Raw genomic sequence first — 22,994 nt, forward strand, 5'->3', positions numbered from 1 at the left:
ATTTGAGGTTATCTTTTTACCACAGTTGCACAGTATCCTTTCGAAGACCATAATCCACCACAGCTAGAACTTATCAAACCCTTTTGTGAAGATCTTGACCAATGGCTAAGTGAAGATGACAATCATGTAGCAGCAATTCACTGTAAAGCTGGAAAGGGACGAACTGGTGTAATGATTTGCGCATATTTATTACATCGGGGCAAATTTTTAAAGGCACAAGAGGCCCTAGATTTCTATGGGGAAGTAAGGACCAGAGACAAAAAGGTAAGTTATATTTGATGTTTTTTTTCTTTATTCTTCCTAGATCTGAGAATTTATTGGAAAATAAATTTTTAAAAAGATAGTTGTTAACCCTTATTTTCTTTCCTCTAAACATTTAAATTAGTATACTCCCTTAACTTTCACATGAGCAAATGACAGATTCATTCAGTTTTTCTGTTCATTCTAGCATTTTCATGTCGTGCTAGCAAATCTTACCCATTAACTGGATCGCATATTTGGTATCATGAAATCTTTACAAAGCATTTAAAAAAGCAGCACATTGATCAAAAGTAAGCTTGATACTCCTGAAGCTTGCTTGAAAATAAAATGTCTTTGGATAATAATTTGGATGCCATTACCTAGTAAAGTGTGATCTTTACTTTTAAAATACATAGAGATTATTCTTTGATTTGAATACTCATAAATGTGGTTATAATTAAGATTAGTCAAAGGTTCTTCTCTTATTCGGAAGACTAAAGACTATGCTGAAAAATCATTGACAAATTTAATTTGTGTAGTACATTTGAAAGCAAAAAATGAACTCTTGGGAGAATTTTTTACAGTGATTTTCAAGGGATTTATTTCTTTGGATACTAAGTATGACAAAACATGTTTACATTTCTTACAAATGGACTTTGTACATTTCTGTCTCCAAGAAAGAAAAAAAACCAAACTACTTAAGATAGATGGAAAAACTCATTTAGAGACCTCTATTGAGGAAGACATCCTAATTTTATATGAAAAATTTATTCTAGTTTTAATAATTTTCATAATGAGGAAGGTTCTCTTACAGTTTAAGCTAATTTCTTTTTAATTTAACTTCAAAACAGAAACATAAGTGATCATAGCCATCATTTTCAGCTGGATAATGGCATTGATTCCTGGTTCCTTTACTCCTTCCTCATTTCTTGTTTTACTTGTCGTTGTTACATTTTTGAATTATATCTAAGGATGCCAAAGCACTGTTTATTGGTGACAGTTTACAAAATTGAATCTTATTGCTAATGCATGATTTTGGTGAGTGTTGATTATAATAACTTGCCATACATTTCTGTATACTGTGTGCACCCTGGGATGATAGCACTAGAATGAATTCCAGAGCAGAGGACTGAGATGTTTTCTTTGGTTCATCCTTTCTTCTTCCCTTTAGAGGGAAACAATTTCTTTTACTGATGAAAAATATAGAAGGTAAATTTTTCTGTACTTAAGTGAATAAACATAGGGCAGCACAGGGAAAAGAGACTGAATGAGAAGAAAACCTAGAGAGATGGGTCGAATTAAAATACAGTCACAGGAGCAGTGGTAGAAATTTAAAACAGGGTTGATGAGCAGCAGACATTTTGGTAATCAAAAAGAAATCAGGTAAAAAGAATTTAAAATAAAAACAGAAAAGTTGTATAATGTTCAGCCAGAACTAGCTTTAAGTTAGGGGCTCTTAAACTGTTTATGTTATATACCTTTTAAAAATATGATAAAAACTCTATTCTCCCACAAAAAATGTGCATCATGTACATGAGCATAAAATTTTGCTTATAGTATTTAATTGCACTGAAAATTATTTTTTTTAACAAAGAATGTAAAAAATACTTTAAGAATAATGTCTCATTTTCTTTTTTTATGCCAGGCAGTGGCCACTACTTGAGACTGCTGAATAAATCCAAGTGGTACAAATTAACCAAAATTAAGCTTTAGTTCTGCTCAGTAGTAAATTTTCCTGAAAGGGCTACTATTATTTAGCTTTTAAAGAACACATTGAAACTATGCCATTGTCTTTGACTTGGCAACTTTTATGTCATTTTTGATATCTAATTAGTTTTGACTTTGTTTCCCCATCTCATGAAAGAATGAAAGAGCAATGGACTCTGTAGATTTTTTTATTTTTTGCCAGATGAAAGTAGGCTTGTGTCAAGAAATAAGAATTCTTGTAAGACTCTTCAGATTAATTCATGTTGCATCATTTTCTTTGCCTTCTAGTTATTGAGATCATTTTTTTGGCAAGATTCTGGCATAATGCTGTGTTTGAGGGAAAAAATTATGACTCCACATTTTAGTTTTAATATTGAAGAGTTAAACTGTGTTAATGAGTTTGTATTTTATGCAGGTAAAATTCTAGCTATAGAATTTGTCTTGCTAAAGCAAGTGAACTTATGTGTAGCAAAGAATTGCATAGTTGCTCCCACTTCTTGACAAAACCTCTTAAGTCCTTGAATGAAAGTCTTGGCTTTCCTGAATTTGGCAACTTTCACAACAGTAGATTTTTTCATGACAAATCCTCTTGTACAGTCTGTGATTCAAGACTTGGCTCTCATGAAGTCATAGAATACTTTTACAACAATAGCTAAGCTTTCTCTCGGGATTCATGGTAGAGTCTTACACACCAGTGCATACTGGTGAACAAAGGATGGAGTCACAGTGACGTGTAGAACTTCTCTCTTTACCAAAGCAGCAAAACCAGATGTTTTGCCAGGCATTAAGGTGTACTCTGTCTACAGAATACTGATATTTCTTCAGGGGACTTTTTTTGGGCAGAGAAACTTCACCGTTTTGAAAATGTTACTGTCTGCTGAAGTTTCCAAAAATGACTCCAAAATAGGAATTATTGTTTGTGTCACCATGCATGTATTTGATGAAAACTAGTAGCTGGCTAAACTGAGATTTCATATGCTGAAGAGAAGTGGTATCTCCAGTCCTTTCATGACCTGCTTCATAGTTTTAGAAAAAAACGTCTGTTTTTTTGGAATGGACAAAACTGTTTGATAGCGATACTACAACAGTCTTACTTTTCTGTTGCAAACTACAAGTATGTTTGACCATTTCTAAGATATTTGCCTTCACCATGTTCACTGTGACTTTTTTGTTTGTTTGGCATTACAGTATCCTTGTAGGTTACTTTAATCAAGAATTTTGAGTTGGGGGGCAAATAAGGTATTTGTAATGGTCCAGCCTTTGTAACTAAGCTGTGCTCTCATGTGTTCTTACACACACCTCCCACTCCTGTCATACTTCCCTCCCTCTTACTCTCTTATACGCACCCACCCCTGCATATGTGAATATATACTCTGTCTGACGTGGGTGCTTCTTCAGGATAGTTGGCTGAATGCTTCTGATAGTGAGAACTAGCCATATAAGAAGCACTTGGGATATTCCGTCCCATCGTGTTCAAGGAAAAAGTAAAACCTAAGGATACTTAAACTTTATTGTATTTTATTTTCTCTGTTTTCCATTTAAGTTAGATTCAAGAGATGTCTACATAATGAAAAATGAGGCCATATTTTAATTTTCAATGGCAAGATATTGTAGTCATCACAATCTGGTAATACAGTTGTCAGTTCTGTTTCTCTGTGGAGGAGAGGAGAGGAGATTTGATGAAATGGCAAGCCCCATGGGATATTGTTGTGAAACGGGCCAGAGTGAAAAGATAGCAAGAGAAGTATTTATGAAAATAAAATGCAAAGCCTGTAGTGTCATGTGGTAGAATAATAGTAGCTACATCATCAGCAGAACTGTTCCAGGCACAGCATATTCTCTGTCCTCTCATAGGTTAGAATCTCACCCAAGTGAAAGGTGATGGGGTTAATAGAAAATGGAGTTCTGTATGTACTACTAAGGATGTACTCAGTAAAATTATGTTTAGCTGTTACATGACATTAAAACTCAGAGTTATGTAATTTGGCCAAAACTGATCACTTTAGCATCTTGAAGTCAAAGTAAATCATTAAGATCTGCTGTGCTTATTTTATTAGCTCATGATTAGTTAATATACCTAGACTATTTTTTGGATGAATTATTCACAGGCTCTAAAGGAGTATCCTAATGTGCTCCTACCTTTATCCTTGTGTACATTTTAAAAGGCAAAAAGACATTTATGGGCAGATGCTGTTGACAAAGCTGTATTTTACTAAATGGTGGTGTTTCCATTATAGGTTGAAACAGCATTAGAAAGCGAGACAGAGTAGATAAAAGTCATAAGATTATGAGGTTTTTTTTTTTGTTTTTTTTTTGCAGGAGTATTTCTTATTTTATAGATGATAAAACTGAGGCCCAGAAAGATGAAGTGCTTTGAACAGGATTATCCAAACAATTAATGACGGTGTTCAGAGTAAAATTTGAATCCCCTGACACACTGGTGAACTTCTTTCTACAATATCAAGTCCATAAATCCTGGAATTGTAAAAGAGTTTTGAAGCTCTTCAGAATTAATCTCTGCACAGAGTCAAGCTCTCCTGAAAGGTCACATAATGATGATGAAATTGGCCTCTTTTGACAAGGCTCCTCAGTTTATATTTAGAAATAGATTCTGGAGCAGTAAAGACCCCTGATTAAGTAGAATAAGGATAGCTTGAGTTTGTTGGTGTTAAAAATATAATGCTGCAGGCTTCCTTTAAATCTTTGGAATTTGTCTTACGAATTTTCAAATAAATCACATGTTTACCTAATGGTAAGAGTACTAGTGAAATAATAATATATATAATAATATATTTTTAGGGCTTCCCTGGTGGCGTAATGGTTGGGAGTCCGCCTGCTGATGCAGGGGACATGGGTTCATGCCCCGGTCCGGGAAGATCCCACATGCCACAGAGCGGCTGGGCCCGTGAGCCATGGCCGCTGAGCCTGCGTGTCCGGAGCCTGTGCTCTGCAGCGGGAGAGGCCACAACAGTGAGAGGCCCGCATACCCCAAAAAAAAAAAAAAAAAAATATATATATATATATATATATAACCTTTAATGAATATAACTTATCATAAGAAAACTTAGCTGACCATGGTAGAGCTGTTGTTATACAGCTGTGGAATTCTTCCAGAGAAATAAGTTATCTGATAATAAATATAATTGACTATCCAAAGTAGTTTTATTCTTGAAATATCTGTTAGAGAGATTTATTCTCTTACCAGTATTTTAGGTTGTGTCTGTAGATTTGCATTTTTGTAATTGTGAACCACTATTATAGGAGATACGTACATTTTATCAGTTTGTGTAGGATTAATTTTATTAGAAATGTCTTTAATGTTCTTTTGCTTGTAGCCTTAATTTTAACTAAGGAGAAACACTAAGAAGCTGAAGAAAATTGTGTTCTGGTGACATTTTTATAGGAGCAGAATGTTTCTCCTCCTCCTCCCCCACCTTCTTTCTCTTCCTCCTTCTCTTCTCCCCCCCCCCCGCCGCCACCTTCCCCTCCTCCCTCTTGTTTTGAAGAAAGAGGAGCCGTTGTCATGTTTTTGGTGAAGATTTATAGACTTTGAAGAGACTCTCCTCAAATTAACCTGGTAGAGTCTTGACATTTTTCTCAGCAGACTTGGTACAAATTAGATGGCAGAGTGGTGGGTGCCAACTGACCATAAGATGTGCAGCTGTGTTAGTAAAATACCCAAATAATACTTCAGGATTTGAATGTTGCAGAGAAGTACAACTGATGCCTCTTATTTAAAAGAAAAAAGTTTTCTGAGAGTGGTGTAACTACTTGAGGGAAGACTTTCTTATTCAATAATTTACAAGAAGGCAATTATGTTATACTTCTCTAGGAATCATTTCTTTGCATATTTGATCTTTTGCTTTATGAGCACGTGGCAAGTTACTCTAAAATGAACTGTCGATGGTTCCCACCCCAATAAAGCTCCTAGGGTTGCTTGCTATCTAATCTATGCCTTACACTGTCTGTATTTGTACTTATGCTGCAGAATTAAAGTAGATAACTCACAATATTTATTATAGACTATGAATAAAGAATTAAAACATCCTACCAGTAGGGGTACGTGTATATTTTGGAAAGATTCCCAAAATTTCTGAATTTAGAGAGAGAAACTTCTATTACATGACAAACTTACCCAGAATCTCTCCTCTCTCTCTCTTGTCTTCCTGCTTCTAGAATGGTAGCAGGTAAAGTAAGCATTAATACTTACTTTCTTTGAAAAAACTCTCAGGAAAAAATTTTGAGGCTTTGATTTTCTTTTTGGGGGGGGGGGGTTTGTTTTCGAAGCAGTTATTAAAGTTCTTATGTATTATGATCTCTCTATGTGAGTTCATTAGCTTACCTTTAATGAAGACTTCTATCTTCTAGAAATAATAAATATTAACTTTATTCTAAGTGATCCCAAGAAGAGGAAATTTTCTAGTGTCTCTGAGGAATGAATTTATGTTCTAATATATAATCAGATTATTTTTTTCTAGTCTGTTTACTAAATTTCCCCATATGGTAACCTAATGAAATTTTCTCATTTTCTTTTCATTTAAAACAAAGTAAGGAAGAACAAACGAAGTAGATGTAACAGGAAAAGAAATGTATTTATGACTTCTTTCTGGCTTTCCTGACAAACTCATGACAATTTATTGGTTGTTTTTTGTTGTTGTTATTGGGTGGCAGGGGAGGAGCAGTGTTTGAGAGTACACACTTGAATTAGTACATATGCACTCTCTGCTATGCCACGTCAGGATAGCTGGACACTTGAGAACAGCTCTGCAAATATTTATTTGTTACAAAACTTTGTCTTATGTGAAGCCTTCAATTCTGAAGCATTTAAAACTTAAAAGAAATTAGGATACTAAGAATGTTGTTGTCTAAAATTGTATCTAAGGAGATAAGGACACACTTATGAATGGGTACATTTTTACTGTAGGGCTTAAAACCGTTTAAGGCTTCATTTTTATTTTTATTTTTTAATTTATTCCTTGATTAATTATTGAGATATAATTGACATAAAACAGTGTGTAAGTTTAAGATGTGCAACATATTCATTTGATACATTTATATCGCAGTATGATTACCATTGTAGCCTTAACCTCTGTTGTGCCACAGAAGTATCATTTCTTCTAGTGGTGGGGACACATAAGATCTTGTCTTTTGGCAAGTTTTTAATGTTTATAATGTAGTTTTGTTGTCTGTAATCCCTTTACTTTATATTAGATCTCCAGAAGTTATTTATCTACTAGCTGTAAGTATGTACCCTTAAACATCATCTCTCCCATCCCCTCACCTACCCCCAGCGTTTGGTAACCATCATTCTACTGTTTTCCAGTTGAGTTTTTGGTTTTGTTTTGCTTTTTTAGATTCCATATATAAGGGATATTGTACAGTATTTGTCTATCTCTGTCTGACATATGTCACTTAGCATGACGTCCTCAAGGTCCATTGGTGGTGTCGAAAATGGCAGAATTTCCTTTTTTCTCAAGGCTGAGTAGTATTCCATTTTATGTATATATACATTTTTATCCATTCATCTGTTGATGGACACTTACGTTGTTTCTGTATCTTGGCTATTGTGAACTACCACAATAAACATGGAAGTGCATATAAACAAACAAACAAACAAACAAAGTAAGCTATAATTATTCTCTTTTTTGGCTTAAAAAACCCTCCAAATATAGCGTTCTTATTTTTTCTAACACATTAATTCTCCTGGGCTAAACTGTTTCACTAATACATGGTATTTAAGCCTGTTATCCAATCTGTATATTCATAAAATTTTAAGAGTTTTATACCTTGAAGGACCTTAGCAATTATTTCAGACCCATTTTAGTATAAATGATAAAACAGATCTGCAAAGATCATTTTGTCCTAGGTCATTTAATCTCTCTGTGTAACAACTCAAAACCATATCTCCTAACCTGAAATCCAGTATCCTTTCTACGGTTCTATGTTCTCCTGTCCAAATTATTTTTCTTTATTATTTTGATCCCCAAAGTAGAAATAGAAACTTAAAAAGGAAAAAAGAAAGTGACTGTGTTATAATGTATTATAACTCTTTCAGTTTCAAGTTACAGAAACCCAACTCAAAATAGCTGAAACATAAGGAGACATTTATTGGCTTATATAACCCTAAAACTCTGGCCTGAATCTAGATGCTTAACAGATGTCAGAAATCTCTCTCTCTACTCTCGTCTTTATATACTTTATTTTTAGGCAGACTCTGCAAGTAATGGCAAGGTAGTAGCTCCAGGTTTACATGCTGTCTACTTTAGCAACTGCGATGGCAAGAGAGCTACAATTTGAGCAGACATTTCTAGTTTAGGTTCTGGTTTACCTGGATTAGGGCATGTACCCATCCCTGAACCAAACATTCTGACCAGAGGCTTGGGCCATATATCTGAAGCTGAAGAATAGGGCCCCCCTCCCCCTCCCCCAAACCACAGGGAGAGAGATGACATCCCAAAGGGGAAAAGATAATAAAAATATCAGTTTTCTGCTTCATCTTATTCTCAAGAATTCTGTGGTTCATGTACCACTATCTAATACACTACTTATAATTTGTTTCATAGAACTGGAGCACTGTAATACTCTAAGCTTTGGAGATTTTTTGTAGGTGGGAAAAATAAGAGCTCAGAGAGGTTGTGAATCTTTCAGATTACATAGTTGGTATGCGTGCTGTTAGTAAAACCCAGGACGTAGGAGTAAAAAAATTAGAATCAGACTCATATTTAGGTTCAAATCTTGTTTTTGAACAAGGTGATTATGTGCACCAGGAGTGTTTTCTTATCCTTAAAATAGAGGAGATCTATCTTGTAAAGTGGTGGTAGTTTTAGGGATATATGTAAAATGTCTGGCATGCCGCTTAATATCCAGTAACTACTGTTATATGTTGTCATTGTGGGAACTGGCATTCCTAAAAGCCACATTTCTTCCTTTGTTGAATTACTTTCCTGTAATAATCTTGCTGTGATCACTCTGAAACATGGATTTCCAAGCTTCAAGCAAACACTATCACTATAAAACATCTACATTATTTCTGAGTTTAGAAGTGCCAGTGAAAAGTTTACTGAGGTAGAAAATTACTTTTTAAACTGAGGAATCTAGATTGTGAATTCATCTTAAAGAAGATGATTTGAGAGTATTGATGCGGAGCAAAATGTGTAAAACTGGATCAGGAATGTCATTTTATTTTAACACAGGGTGCACTCCACAATGAAGACTTAGCAGTTATGGACTTTTTAGTGCTAAACATAACATCATAATATATTAAGCAAAAACTGGAAGAAATTAAGAAAAATTGATAGCAATGCTAGTAGGAATCTTTTTTAATGTACTTTAAGATCAGGAAGGTACAAAAAAATAAGAAGATATATAGATGGCTTGAATAATATAATACAAGCCCATAAAATGTATTTCTTTTTTTTTGTCATTCACAAAACAGTTATCAATATTAATAATTCATTAGGCCAATCATAAAATCTCACCTCCAAGTAGAAATATATAAACCTCATCCCTTGGTTACAATTCAATAGAATGAGAGATTTTGTTAAAAAGTTTAATCAAACTAAATCAACCATTTGGAAATTTAAAGCCACTTACTTAAATAACTTTTGGACAATGAAGAAATAGAAATTTATATTAGATATTATTAAGATAATAACAAATAGATGGATTAATAAAGATGAAAATATAAATTTATGAATTATCAAACAGTAAGCCATTTGAACTAATAAATCCAAACACTGTATAAAAATGCCAATAGGGCTTCCCTGGTGGTGCAGTGGTTGAGAGTCCGCCTGCCAATGCAGGGGACACGGGTTCGTGCCCCGGTCCGGGAAGATCCCACATGCCGCTGAGCAGCTGGGCCCGTGAGCCATGGCCACTGGGCCTGCGCGTCCGGAGCCTGTGCTCTGCAACGGGAGAGGCCACAACAGTGAGAGGCCCGCGTACCACACACACACACACACACAAAAAAAAAAAAAAAATGCCAATAAAATCAATACATCTCTTTTTAAGCCAATCAAAGCAAAAAGAAAAGAGAGGGAAAACAAAAAATCAGATGTTGGAAGTTTGAGAAAAGAGATAAAACTACAGTGTGGAAGTGACATTAAAAATTATATTCAGGTATATGCTAATTAATTTGAAAATTTCAATGGAAAATGGACAATAAATGCTTCAAGATGAAATCCAAAATCTGAATAGACCATCCAAGAGTGAAAATGAATAGGAGCCCTCAAGAAGTACCTGATGTGAATTGCATTTCAGATGGCTGCTATCAAACCTTGAAGCATCAAATAATTATGTTATTTAAATTGGTCCAGGTGTTAGAAAGTATGTAAAACTCCCCATATGACTGCTTGCATAGCCCTTCTACCTCAATATGATAAAGATAACATTTTTAAAACCAGAAAGTATAATATGGGGGAAATTAAATGGTTTGGCAAAAAGTTAAGAGTACGTGGAAGGGAGTTGTGAGGGATAAGACTGGAAAAAGAGGTTAGGCTATATTTTCAGGTTGTTAAAGAATTATAGTGTTTGATAAATTTGTTGTTATTTGGGTAGACACTGGAAAGCCAGTTAACATTTTGAATTATTTGGTAATGTGATTAATCTTATATTTTTGTAAAATTAATCCAAAAGCAGCATAAAAAATGAATTGGAGAATAGATAAATGAAAGGCTGATAATCAGTTGGCTATTGCAAAATTGCAGGAGGCGACTGAATAGAAAGGCCACAGAAAACCAGAACTGGTATTTTGAGAAGCATTTCAAAGTCAAAATCTGGGTTTTGACTGAATCTCTTTGCAATGTACCTGAAACTAACAGAACATTGTAAATCAACTATAGTCCAATATAAAATTAAAATTTTTTTAAAAAAGAAAAAATCTGGATTTCAACATCTGAATAGACATGAAGGAATCCTGAGTATGAGTATTCTAAACAAGCTTAACCTCTGGTTTGCCTTCCATTTTGCATGGAGTGTGTGTGTGTGTCTGTGCGCACAGACACACGTGCATGTGTGTGTGTGTGTGTGTGTGTGTGTATATATATACATATATATATATATATATATATATGTCAGGTAGTTGATATGCTGACTGATATACCAATCTCTGCCTCGACTCTGCTGCCTGGACCATTGCCATAGTGCTGGGGTTCCCGCACTTCTCTTTACTATAACCCTGTGTATATCACTGCTGTCTCTCAGATTGTTTCCTTCACTCAACGATGGTGATGGTATTAGAATAGATTTTCGGCTCAGATGCTGGAGAAGACAGTGAGTTGAGTATAACGACAAATAACAGAGGTTGGTCCGTGCAAGAATGTGAAAGCTTCAGTTCTGGGATATGTGGTGTTTTAAGTGCTTCTGAGATTTCCAGCTAGAAATGTCCAAGTGTAGGAAATTCTGGACTGGGAGTTGGGAACAAAGTCATATTGAGAGACACAGGTTTTGGAGTTAATGTGTAAGACATAATTAAACCAGTGGAGTAATAGGATTGATATAATGAGGGAATAGCTGAGATCAATTTTTTGAGATATACCTGCATTTAGGGACAAGAAGAGAAGAGATAGCTGGCAAGGATAGGAGAAAACCTTTATTATTTTTAAAAATATTTTATTTATTTTATTTTATTTTATTATTTTATTTTATTTATTTATTTTATTTTATTGTTTTTGGCCACACTGCACCACATGTGGGATCTTAGCTCCCTGACCAGGGATTGAACCCTCACCCCCTGCATTGGAAGCAGGGAGTCTTAACCACTGGATCTCCAGGGAAGTCCCAGGAGAAAACCTTTAGAGAGTGTATCCTATGGAAGGAACAGCGAGTTTTCAAAATGGCAGCTAAAAAATGAGCCACAATGATAATAAGAAAACAGTAGGAAATGACCATTAATGACCATTAAGAACTAATGACCATTAAGAAATCAGCCTCATAATAACAGATTTCCAAGAGTTAAGGAGTAGAGGCTTCTCAAGAGTTTATATATAGAGAGAAGATGATAGTTTGAAAGAGATACAAGATTTTGGGGAGAGTGTGGGTCTTTGGTCTTAGAATTGTTTGCTTGTTTTGGATAAAGGATGAGCGTTACCTGAGCTTTTTCATTAGGAGGAGACAGGTAGAGAGAATAAAGGCCAGAGAGGAGAAAATTAATAGAACACTTGCAAAAATGGAACCAATGTGAACATGAAGAGGCACTGTTAGAAAATATCAGGACTAAAAAGATTTTTTTTTTTAAGATGTTGGGGGTAGGAGTTTATTAATTAATTTATTTTATTTTTGCTGTATTGGGTCTTCGTTTCTGTGTGAGGGCTTTCTCTAGTTGTGGCAAGCGGGGGCCACTCTTCATTGCCGTGCGCAGGCCTCTCACTATGGCGGCCTCTCTTGTTGCGGAGCACAGGCTCCAGACGCGCAGGCTCAGTAGTTGTGGCTCACGGGCCTAGTCGCTCCGCGGCATGTGGGATCTTCCCAGACCAGGGCGCGAACCCGTGTCCCCTGCATTAGCAGGCAAACTCTCAACCACTACGCCACCAGGGAAGCCCCTAAAAAGATTTTAAGACGAGAGAAAATAATTTTGAGGGCGCTCACATCGGGTGACCTCAGGGTTCCCAGTAAAATGGGAACTTAGTTCTTTGAGGATGATATTTGGGACAGGACAGAAAGAGAGGTTTTAAAATGCTGAAATCAGGGCTTCCCGGGTGGCGCAATGGTTGAGAGTCCACCTGCCGATGCAGGGGACACAGGTTCGTGCCCCGGTCTGGGAAGACCCCACATGCCGCAGAGCGGCTGGGCCCGTGAGCCATGGCCGATGAGCCTGTGCCTGCGGAGCCTGTGCCTCCGGAGCTTGTGCTCCGCAATGGAAGAGGCCACAACAGTGAGAGGCCCGCGTACCGCAAAAAAAAAAAAATGCTGAAATCATTATAGTCAAGTGTTAATAAGTGCATAACAGAAGAGTTATTGAATGATATAGATTTGGAATAGGTGAGACTGAGTAAAGACAGTGGAAAAGTGGATTGGAAGGAATAGTGGGAGGAACACCAAATATCCTCCTGGTCTGTGAATATAAGGGAATTGAAGCAATGGCTGCCTTTTGAGAAGATGGCCAGGAACATGATGCTAAGTCAATCTGAAGAATGCTAAGTTTAGCTAAAATTAGAATGTTTTGGAAGTTTTACTTAAGGAAAAAAGTTAAGAATATAAGTATTTTTCTTCACAGTTAGAGTAGGAAAAGGAGAATAATTAGTGGTAGGAATAGAACTATATTTGGGGGATATAGTTATAGATCAGTTTAGCTTAAAAATTCTTGATTCAAGAATAGAATTGATTTTTATTAGTCTTAATTTAACTGAAATAATGGAAAATTTGAAAATGTAGTAATTTTTAATCTTCAAGAGCTTTAAAGGTCAGCCCTCTTTTCAGATATGTAGAATTTTTGAAAATCAGTAAAAGGTTCATTTCTCAGATTTTTAAAAAGATATAAATTTAATCTTAATATTCAAGATGCTGTATGTAAAACATGCACACGAATCATTGTTTTCAGTGTGTGCATTCAGGAAATATGATATTTGAAGTGTTACGAATCACATTGTCAACTTAGTGTGGAAGTTTTACTCATTTTATTTCGAATCCTAGGTTATAGTGTATTCTGTACAATACATTGTATTGTTAATTAAATTTTACTAAGTGTGCATGATGGCTGTAAGAGATGAGAACAGAGTGAGGACAACACATTAAGGGCTATGGTCCATACACATTTGGGCCTTCCAAACTTTTTTTTTTTAAGGAAAACAAAACAAGAGTTTATTCATTACCAGATATCAAGATCTAATATAAAACTGTAAAACTGGCTTGGTGGTGCTGAATTCTTTCAGCTTTTGCTTGTCTGTAAAGCTTTTGATTTCTCCCCAACTTTTTAACTTCTGTTAATTTGGACACATTGAATTTGAGGTGCCGGTAAGCTAACAGGTAGGTAAGGATTGCAAAGTTAAGGTACAGAAGACTAATTATGTGTAATTTGATAGTAAAATAATAAATTTACAATTATGTTTTTCACCATTTTTCTTTGAATTGTGTTAATTTTGATTCATCTTGTATTTACACATTAATTATTAATCTGCTGGTGAGAACTTACAGATTCATAACACTGTTTCTCTACACATTTGCCTTTCTGTTAAGGATTAACTGGGTGTATAAACACTTGCATTATAGATACGCTACCAGTCACTTGCTACTTGAGTAAAATTAAAGCTTTGACAACCTTTTAATTATTTCATGCAAACTTACACCAAGAATGGAGATAAAGAGAAAAAATATCATCTATCATTCCACTAAACCCCAATAAATAACTTGACAGCTTGGTCGTCTAGTAGACTTCCATTGATTTAATTTTTAAAATCTTATTTAATTTTAATTTTTAGACTAGATTATAAATACACATGGTTCAAAAAAGATTCCCTCCCACCCACCCATCTTCTGTCTGCTGTTTCCCCCAACCTGCTTTGCAGTTCTGTATTTTATCTTGATACATATGAATAAGTTTTTTTGCTGAAATGGCATTAAATAATGTATAAAAAATAATTTTAAGTTTAAACACTTTTTAAACTTTAATGATAATTTTTAGCATTAGTGTTTGTAGCAGCTATTCAAAGCAACACTGTTTTATTGCCATTTTAAAGAAAATATGTAGAACTAAAAATCCAGCAATTCCAAAATTATACCTTAAATGTAGGTAGAATTTCTCAAACTGCTGATTCAGATTTCTGTAACATTCTGTTGTTTTAGCATGCTTTTGTCTAATTGCGTTTAGTGTTTAATCCTCATGAGAATCCTGTGAAGATGGTATTGTCTTCATTTTCCTGCAGAAACAAAGTTTGTGTTTTGACTGTCAACATTCAAATCCAAGTCTTCTGATTATATGATTTTTGTATTATAGCCAAAATCTTAGATCATTAGTCCTGATTTGAAATGGCTTTTTTTTTTTTTTTTCGCGGTACGCGGCCCTCTCACTGCTGTGGCCTCTCCCGTTGCGGAGCACAGGCTCCGGACGCGCAGGCCCAGTGACCATGGCTCACAGGCCCAGCCGCTCCACGGCATGCGGGATCCTCCCGGACCGGGGCATGAACCCGTGTCCCCTGCATCGGCAGGCGGACTCTCAACCACTGCGCCACCAGGGAAGCCCATGAAATTGCTTTTATCCATTATTTGGCATTTTATGTATTTTTAAAATTGTAATAAAATCATGCTGACCTTTAAAAAAGAACCAAGAATACTGAAACAAATACCTATATACCTGCCATTCAACTCTTTAAATTCACGTAAATGTACTTTCTACTTTTCATTGGGGAAAGAAAAGTTTTTATGTCCAGAGTTTCTAACACAATGGCATATTTATATGCCAATATAACATCTAAAAGAGAAATATTGCAAATTCTAAGTTAAATGCTTAAATTATTCTGAAGTCATATCATGTAATAGGAAAAGAAACCTTAGGTAAGTTCCCTAATACCTCACTTATTCAGCATCATTAGTGAGTGCATTGCTGCACACAGTAGATTTTTTTTTTTTTTGAGATAAGTCAGGGTCCCCATTTAAGCACCACATGAATTGTATATATTTTTAGCACTGTAATACTTAACTTTTCTAAAACATTATGTATTTCCCTGGTTACATGCAAAGAGGTGTATGTAGCTCAGGGACATCTCTAAGTACCTTTGTTGTCAAACTATTGCATACATTTATGTCAACTGCATACTCTTGTTTTTGTTGGGTTCTAAAGCCAGCATCACTTTTTTTTTTTTTTTTTTTTTTTTTTTTTTTTTTTTTGCGGTACGCGGGCCTCTCACTGTTGTGGCCTCTCCCGTTGCGGAGAACAGGCCCCGGACGCCAGGCTCAGCGGCCATGGCCCACGGGCCCAGCCGCTCCGCAGCATGTGGGATCTTCCCGGACCGGGGCACGAACCCGCGTCCCCTGCATCGGCAGGCGGACCCTCAACCACTGCGCCACCAGGGAAGCCCGCCAGCATCACTTTTTGTTGCTGCTATTTCTGCCTCCTAAAGGCAATAAGCCTTTATCTGACTTGCTGATTCTGATATGCTTTTGCCTGGAAAATAGGTATCCAAGTTTTTGAGGAATTCTGTGTTGAATAAGAATCTATACATGCTTGTGGGGAACCCTACGTGTAAAGAGCACAGCTGTAGAGCAGAGGCCTTTGACAGTTATTTTGGATATGCAGTGGCCTTTGCTTATTGGGTACATGGGTCAGAGATTGTTGTGACCATTGAATAGATGGGGGTGTTATGATAATTGTATTTTAAGGGAGAAAAGTTATTCTGATATTTCCTTTATATTGATGTTGCTTTGATTTACTCTGTTACTGAGCTGGATTTAAGTATTAAATCATTTAAGGTCAAATTTCTAATGTATATATGTTCTTCAATGGATACAACCCAGTTACCATAACGATTTAGTGAAATAACTATAATGGAACTTTTCTTTTGAATTTGGCTTTTCTTTTTTTTTTCTGTCCACCAGGGAGTAACTATTCCCAGTCAGAGGCGCTATGTATATTATTATAGCTACCTGTTAAAGAATCATCTGGATTATAGACCAGTGGCATTGTTGTTTCACAAGATGATGTTTGAAACTATTCCAATGTTCAGTGGCGGAACTTGCAGTAAGTGCTCTAAATTCTCATCCTTTGATGTACTGGAACACTTTTCTTAACATAGCTAGAAGTTTATATAAAAGTCTAAAAAGAAATTTACCACACTTAAAATTTATGCAGGTTTGTATATTTCTTAAGTATCCAAACTAATTAATTAGCTCAGTTGTTCAGCACATTGGGCTGTGGAAGCTAAGACCATTGGGTTTTAATGTCTTTGAAGCCAAATTATATTTATGAAAGAAATATTCTGTGCTGCAGCTACCAAATGCAGCCTATATTCTGACTAGATGACTAAAATAACCTGTCCCGTCAGCATGAGAGTAGCATTGGGATTCATCCCTTTACTGGTGTTAGGACAAGGACCAATTCCTTGATATCTTAGTAAGACTAGATATTAATAGTAATGGTGATAGGGACAAGGAAAAGAAAAAGAAAACGATGATAAGAGATGGCGACAAGCTGAAGTATATTGAATGAATAGGGTAGATTCCGTGTGTGTGGAGTATTAGAGAAAACCTGGATTTAGATTGGAATTCCAGTGCTAGATTTGTCCTTAATGTGCTATATGACCGAGGGCACATCATCTACCTCTCTTTGTCTTTGCTCATCAACAATATGAAGATATTTTGAAATCTGAAACTTCCTAGAAAAGTACTAAATAAGGATCATGTCATTGATGTCTGTCTCTAATTTATTTCTCTCTTACCCTAACGTCTGTAAGCCTACCTCAGTCACCCTGGTCCCGTTCTGCTTCTCTGCCATTCGCCAGTGTTCTTAGCTAAACTGATAGGAACCTTAATACTTTGACCCAAAGCAGGTAGTCAAGGGAGAACACATGGAAGGAAGTATTGTTCAGCCCTGTAAAAGACCGGACTGTTGCTGCTTTTTTCTGTTACAGAGTTTTTTATATTAGTTTCTACCTTGGAAGTGATCGGTCATGTTTTCATGTTTAAGAACTGTGTCTTATTTATTTAGAATACAATTTTGTAGTTTCTAGATAAGATACCACTGTATTACTTTTTCTAATACCTCTAATAATATTTCAGTGATATTCTGCAATTTGTTGATGGTTTCAGTTTTTAGCTTAAAGTTTGCTTCTTGACAGTATTTATGTAATTAAAATTTTTCAGACCTTAATTTATACCTAGGGAATTAATTTCTTGATGTTGTTTATCTTTGTCAGATAGGTATGATCACCTTCATTAGATCTTTTCTGTATTCTTAGGGCAAATAACTTTATCAGAGACCACAGATCTATTAACACAGCATATGAAAGGCTTCTAAGAGACCTCACTGATGCTTTTGTCATCTCAGTACAATTTTTAAAACTCCAGACTACAAGGTACTAGGCTATCAGAGATGATTGGCACAGGAACTTTAGATGTATAGTGGAGAAGGGAAAAGGAAGAAAATAAAAAAGCTCGCGCTCTTCCTATAGTATTAGATATCACTGTAAGAGCCAAATGGTAAGGTATAAAATATTAGAGAAATAATAAGGGAGAGAGAACATTCAATTCAATAATCTTATCTACTATAATTTTTTTTTCACATTGGTCTCTCTAGCAAACATCTGTCAGTTCTGCTCTACATTTAAATGGGGTGTGTGTGTGTGTGTGTGTGTGTGTGTGTGTGTGTGTGTTGGATCTCTCAGTGTATTACATTTAAACTTCTCAACTTACTACTGAAATCTTTTTAATCTTTACCAATTTGCTAGTTCTCTGTTTATGCACTATGATTTAATACTATGTAGTAAAGCTGTAGTATAAGTAATATATAACTAATGGGAGGTTGTATGTATAAATCATAAATGGTATATTTAGAAAAATCAAGTTTGCGGGGATTGTCAGATAGTTTCATGAAGGAAGTCCAGCTCTTTATTGAACATTTGAGAAAGCATACAGTTTAGATTGGCCTTAAAACCAAAGAAAGTATTACAGGCAATAGGAAATAGCTTGAATTGAAGCACAGCAGAAGGAAATGAGCTGGACAAGAAATATAGAGATGGAGAGTAGACTAGGAACGGAATGTGTGGCTGACTGTTGGAGGACTCCAAATGGGCATATCGGACTTGATTTGATAAATACTATGGTGTCAGTGGTCCTACTAGAGGCTTAATAAGCTGTATTTAGGTATAGTTTTGTAGAAGGTAGTGATTGCAAGAGGGAGAAAAATGGTGGAAAGGAAAGCAGTTATGTGACTTGCTTTAAGCCAGATGTGCTTTGCTTGGGCAATCAAATGAGATGTGATTAGTTTTTCTTTTGCCATTTATATCTAAATATTTTGTCGAAGTTTTTATTCTGGTCAGGTGAATAATTCACAGAAAAGGGAAGACAGAAAAGGGCATCTAACTGAGACTTGGAGACATGAATGTTGATATTTTGGTTTTAAACATGTTGTAAATCAGGTAAAGGTGAGCTATTTACATGAAGATATTTAGTGGGTACTTGAAAGTATGGATTCGAACTTAGGTGAGAGATATACCTGATATTTTGAGAAGCATTAGGAAAGAGACATAGCAGTTAAGCCTTTCATATAAATTTGGCGTGGGGCTAGAAGATGGGAAGGTTCAGAGGAAAACAGGGTGAGGGCTGAGACAAATAGAATTTGTAACAGTGTGGGTTCAGGAGGAGGAAGAGGAATCAGTGAAGAAAACAGACCATGTGAAAATAAAGTATCTTCTGCAAAGTTGTCAGGGGTTAACAGCCTTTTTCTTATTTGAGTATTGTCTTAATATTTCTAAATAAAGGAAAGATTACTATCTTCTGTGTATCTAAAAGGGTTGAAAAAGTTAATAAAAGATGACCAGTGTGATTTTTCTCTCATACTATTTCAATATGCATATATCCAAGAAAATTTTAATTGTAATTTTTGTCTGCTACGTATCAGCCTCTTCATTTCTTCTTTTTAGAACACAGTCGATCATATCAAAGATATATATCTCAGAGTTGTGTCTTATAAGTCAAAAGAACCATACTAATGTTGGACAACTGTTAAGTTTGGTCTTATCTATCTAAAATGTGAAATTCATACTGTAAAGAAAATTATTTTCTTTAGTGATTTGAAGAACTATTTTCTACTTATTTTTATTAAAATGTTTTAGCTTAGTGTTGCTTAGATATTTCCTCAAAAAATTAATTTCTAATTAGAATATCAATTGTATATATAATTCTAAAGTTCTTGAAGGTACACATTTTAGATGTAGTTTAATTGAAATCTGGCTTACACAGTTAATTTGCTTTTTAAAGTCTTAAGATCAGGATTATCAGATTCTGAATTAGTGGAGTTTGAATTAATGAGATTGCAAGGCATTTCCCTCCTGGTTGATTTTTATCACAGCTTTGAAATCATACCTTGTTTATTTGCTTCTTCAAACTAGGCTTCCCAGTGAAATTTTCAGTATCAAATAAAGTCTTGTAAAATAGCTCCTTGTACTTTGAATCTTTAGTCAAGGAAGTGAAAATTATTGACAGGTTGTTAGTATAATGTTTCCCTTTTTTAGAGTTCCTTTTTCTCATGATAAATGTCTCATGAATCCATATTGGAATAATCCCTCATGCTTTTATGAAGCCTACTATTTATTATGTGATTGATGATACCTCTTTAGGTTGAGCCAGCAGGTGTTTATTACACTGGAACATTTTAGCCTGAATAAGCTTTTTGCCTTGTCCTCAGTTGTTGGTCACATTGATAAAGAATGTGATACTTCTTTTTTTTGTCTTTAAGGATGAAGCCTTTTGGTGCTGAGAACTTTATGTCTATATATATGTATTTCTCATGCACTTTATGCAAGCTTATGTTTTTATTTCTTGATTATCTTGGTATGTTTTGAAACTTCAAGACCCACTTCTTACCTCCTCAGGTTAATTACTTTTTTTTCTAATGAACTCTTGTTTTTGAACTTGGTGTACTACAAATAAATTATACTTTGTCAAATTATTTAGGTAACTTAAAGTTTTTAAAGTCCTAGGATCTTAATGTTCATTAATGTCATTTGGTATAAATGTATTTATGTGTAGATTTTTAAAAATAAAAAACATAATCCTTCCGTGTTCACACTTACCTGCCTTTTAGTTGCGTTGCTAATATAAGCATGATACATCTTGAGAGGTCATATTTTACCAGTTATTTTATAACACACATGGGTCAAAGCCAAAGTACTTGTTAATGAAAATGGAGTGTGTTTTGGAGAAAGGGGGGTTGTGCTGTAATTTGTACTTGATGTCTGTTGCATTTCTTTGCAGACATTTCAAATCTCTTTCCTCCTGTTTCTTGTGGTGGTGGCTTTATATACCTTTAAAAATAAAATATGAGTTATAAGTAAAATTAATTATGGTTTAAATTTTTATAAATATTGAAACTTGTGCTTATGGAATATATTTATAACTTTGTTATAGATTATATTCTCTTCTTGTGAATGTGTAATGATTGGTATTTTGTGGGTTTTATTCCGTGGTAGAGACTTTAAAATACTGCAGCAAATACTTGTTTTAAAAGTTACTTTTTATGCAGTTCATTTATTGTAATGTTGAAATTTTGATATTACTGTACAGTGTTAGAAGTCCAGTCTTGGTACTTACTATTTATGAAATAGAATTAACTTTAATACCAGTAATAGAACCTTATGTTGAAGGCTCAAATTAGGGGAAACCTTGTATTGATTTTACTTTGCCCTAGTTTATTTCTGCTGATTTGTTTTATTTATGTATTTATTTATTTATTTAGCTATGTATTTATTATTTTCTATCCACTGATTTGTTTTAGATCAGGGGTTAAAGATGCAGAATTACTACTTTGTGTATATTGCTGATATTAATCATCAAAATAGCTTTTGACAGTTTGACAGTTAAAGGTATTTCCTGTGAAGTGATACTAGTTATGTATTTGACCACGCAGATCCTCAGTTTGTGGTCTGCCAGCTAAAGGTGAAGATATATTCCTCCAATTCAGGACCCACACGACGGGAAGACAAGTTCATGTACTTTGAGTTCCCTCAGCCGTTGCCTGTGTGTGGTGACATCAAAGTAGAGTTCTTCCACAAACAGAACAAGATGCTAAAAAAGGTTTGCACTTTACTTTTATTTGGAAAAATATCCAGAATAGCCATACCTTGAATAGTAACCTCAGATCTTTTGCTTAAAGCATTTAGTTAGGCAGAAGTCATTTCTGTTAGGAGAGACTAAAAGATGTATTTTATAACTGACATCTAATGAATCATGAATTATTTTCTATTAGATCTGCACATGCTTTGCTTACTGTGGCATCGGTGAGCCATTATTAATGTCAAATAGTCCTATTAGAAGGAAACGGCCATGTGGCATTATAATTTGAGATGAATTTTCCTTAACTTAGGTTATGCATATAAATTTTATAAAAGTATTAAAGATTGCGTACATATCCCATTCAATCAGTTACAGTCCTTTTAGAAGGGATGATTAATTACTGAGAAGTTAACAAGGGACCATGAGTTTGAAAAAAAAATTTGGTCTGTATGTATAAATAAAATCTGTTTTGTGGTCTTGTGTAATGACACAAACCACTTTTCCCCCATTTTGGTTAATGTTTCTTGAGACTGGGTCATTTTATGTTTAGCTTCCTCAAATTTACTGAGTATTTTGATTTTTAGTTAGGAGAGAAATAAATATGAAGAGGAAGTAATAAAGAATGAAAAAAGTGTGGTGTTATTTAAATATGCAGGTTTAGAAAGTTAGTGAGGTTTGCATCTCACTGAGCTATATTTAGAGAATGCAGGCTCATTTTAAAACAAACTGTGTTGGTTTAAAATATTAAGTGTGAACATTTAAGGTGAACCTAAGGTGCAAAATTTTTAGGTAGTAATGAACAAAAACATTAGCTGTGTATATTGTTACTGCCTCCTTAAACATACCAGATAGTGTATTGCTAATCTTTAGACAGTCTCTGTAATAGGATTGATTTCATTTTCCTGAATTTTAGCTTTTTTTTTTTTTTTGAGAGAAAATAAGAGGAAGCTTAATTTACTACAAAAATTTTAACCTCTATTTTGACTTGTCAAAAGAAGTATAATTTCCTTTATCCAGAATCCAGGTAGCTGGAAAATCACAAAATGTAAAACTGATTTTTTTTCACCAGAAACCCATTTCCTACATGTTCTGTATAAATAAAAGTTAAGTATATCTCAGTAACTTTGAAAATATATTTTTCAATAATCCAAGAAGTGTTAACAAATGTTTTAAAATTAAGGTAAGTAAGTTTTTTCCTTCTATTCACTGTAAGACTGGTACACACAAGATTTTATGTTTTGCTTTTCAAAATAGGCACCTGTATCACTTTCCCTCTATGTTTAGGAGTGTACTAATTCTTATTCTTCTAGTTCTTATCACCTGTACATTATATTAACACATGTAAAATT

General features: G+C 34.8%; 1 protein-coding gene across 1 annotated transcript in view; it reads left to right on the forward strand.

The window, feature by feature from the left end:
- Window positions 1-22,994, forward strand: part of PTEN (phosphatase and tensin homolog) — a 90,342-nt gene that overhangs the window by 59,694 nt on the left and 7,654 nt on the right. Inside the window, exons 5-7 of the mRNA XM_032608768.1 lie at window positions 26-264; window positions 16,474-16,615; window positions 21,500-21,666. Of these exons, the coding sequence (XP_032464659.1) occupies window positions 26-264; window positions 16,474-16,615; window positions 21,500-21,666 (548 nt within the window). The remainder of the gene's footprint in view (window positions 1-25; window positions 265-16,473; window positions 16,616-21,499; window positions 21,667-22,994) is intronic.

Source organism: Phocoena sinus, chromosome 16, assembly GCF_008692025.1.
Source record: "Phocoena sinus isolate mPhoSin1 chromosome 16, mPhoSin1.pri, whole genome shotgun sequence".
Lineage (NCBI taxonomy): Eukaryota > Metazoa > Chordata > Mammalia > Artiodactyla > Phocoenidae > Phocoena > Phocoena sinus.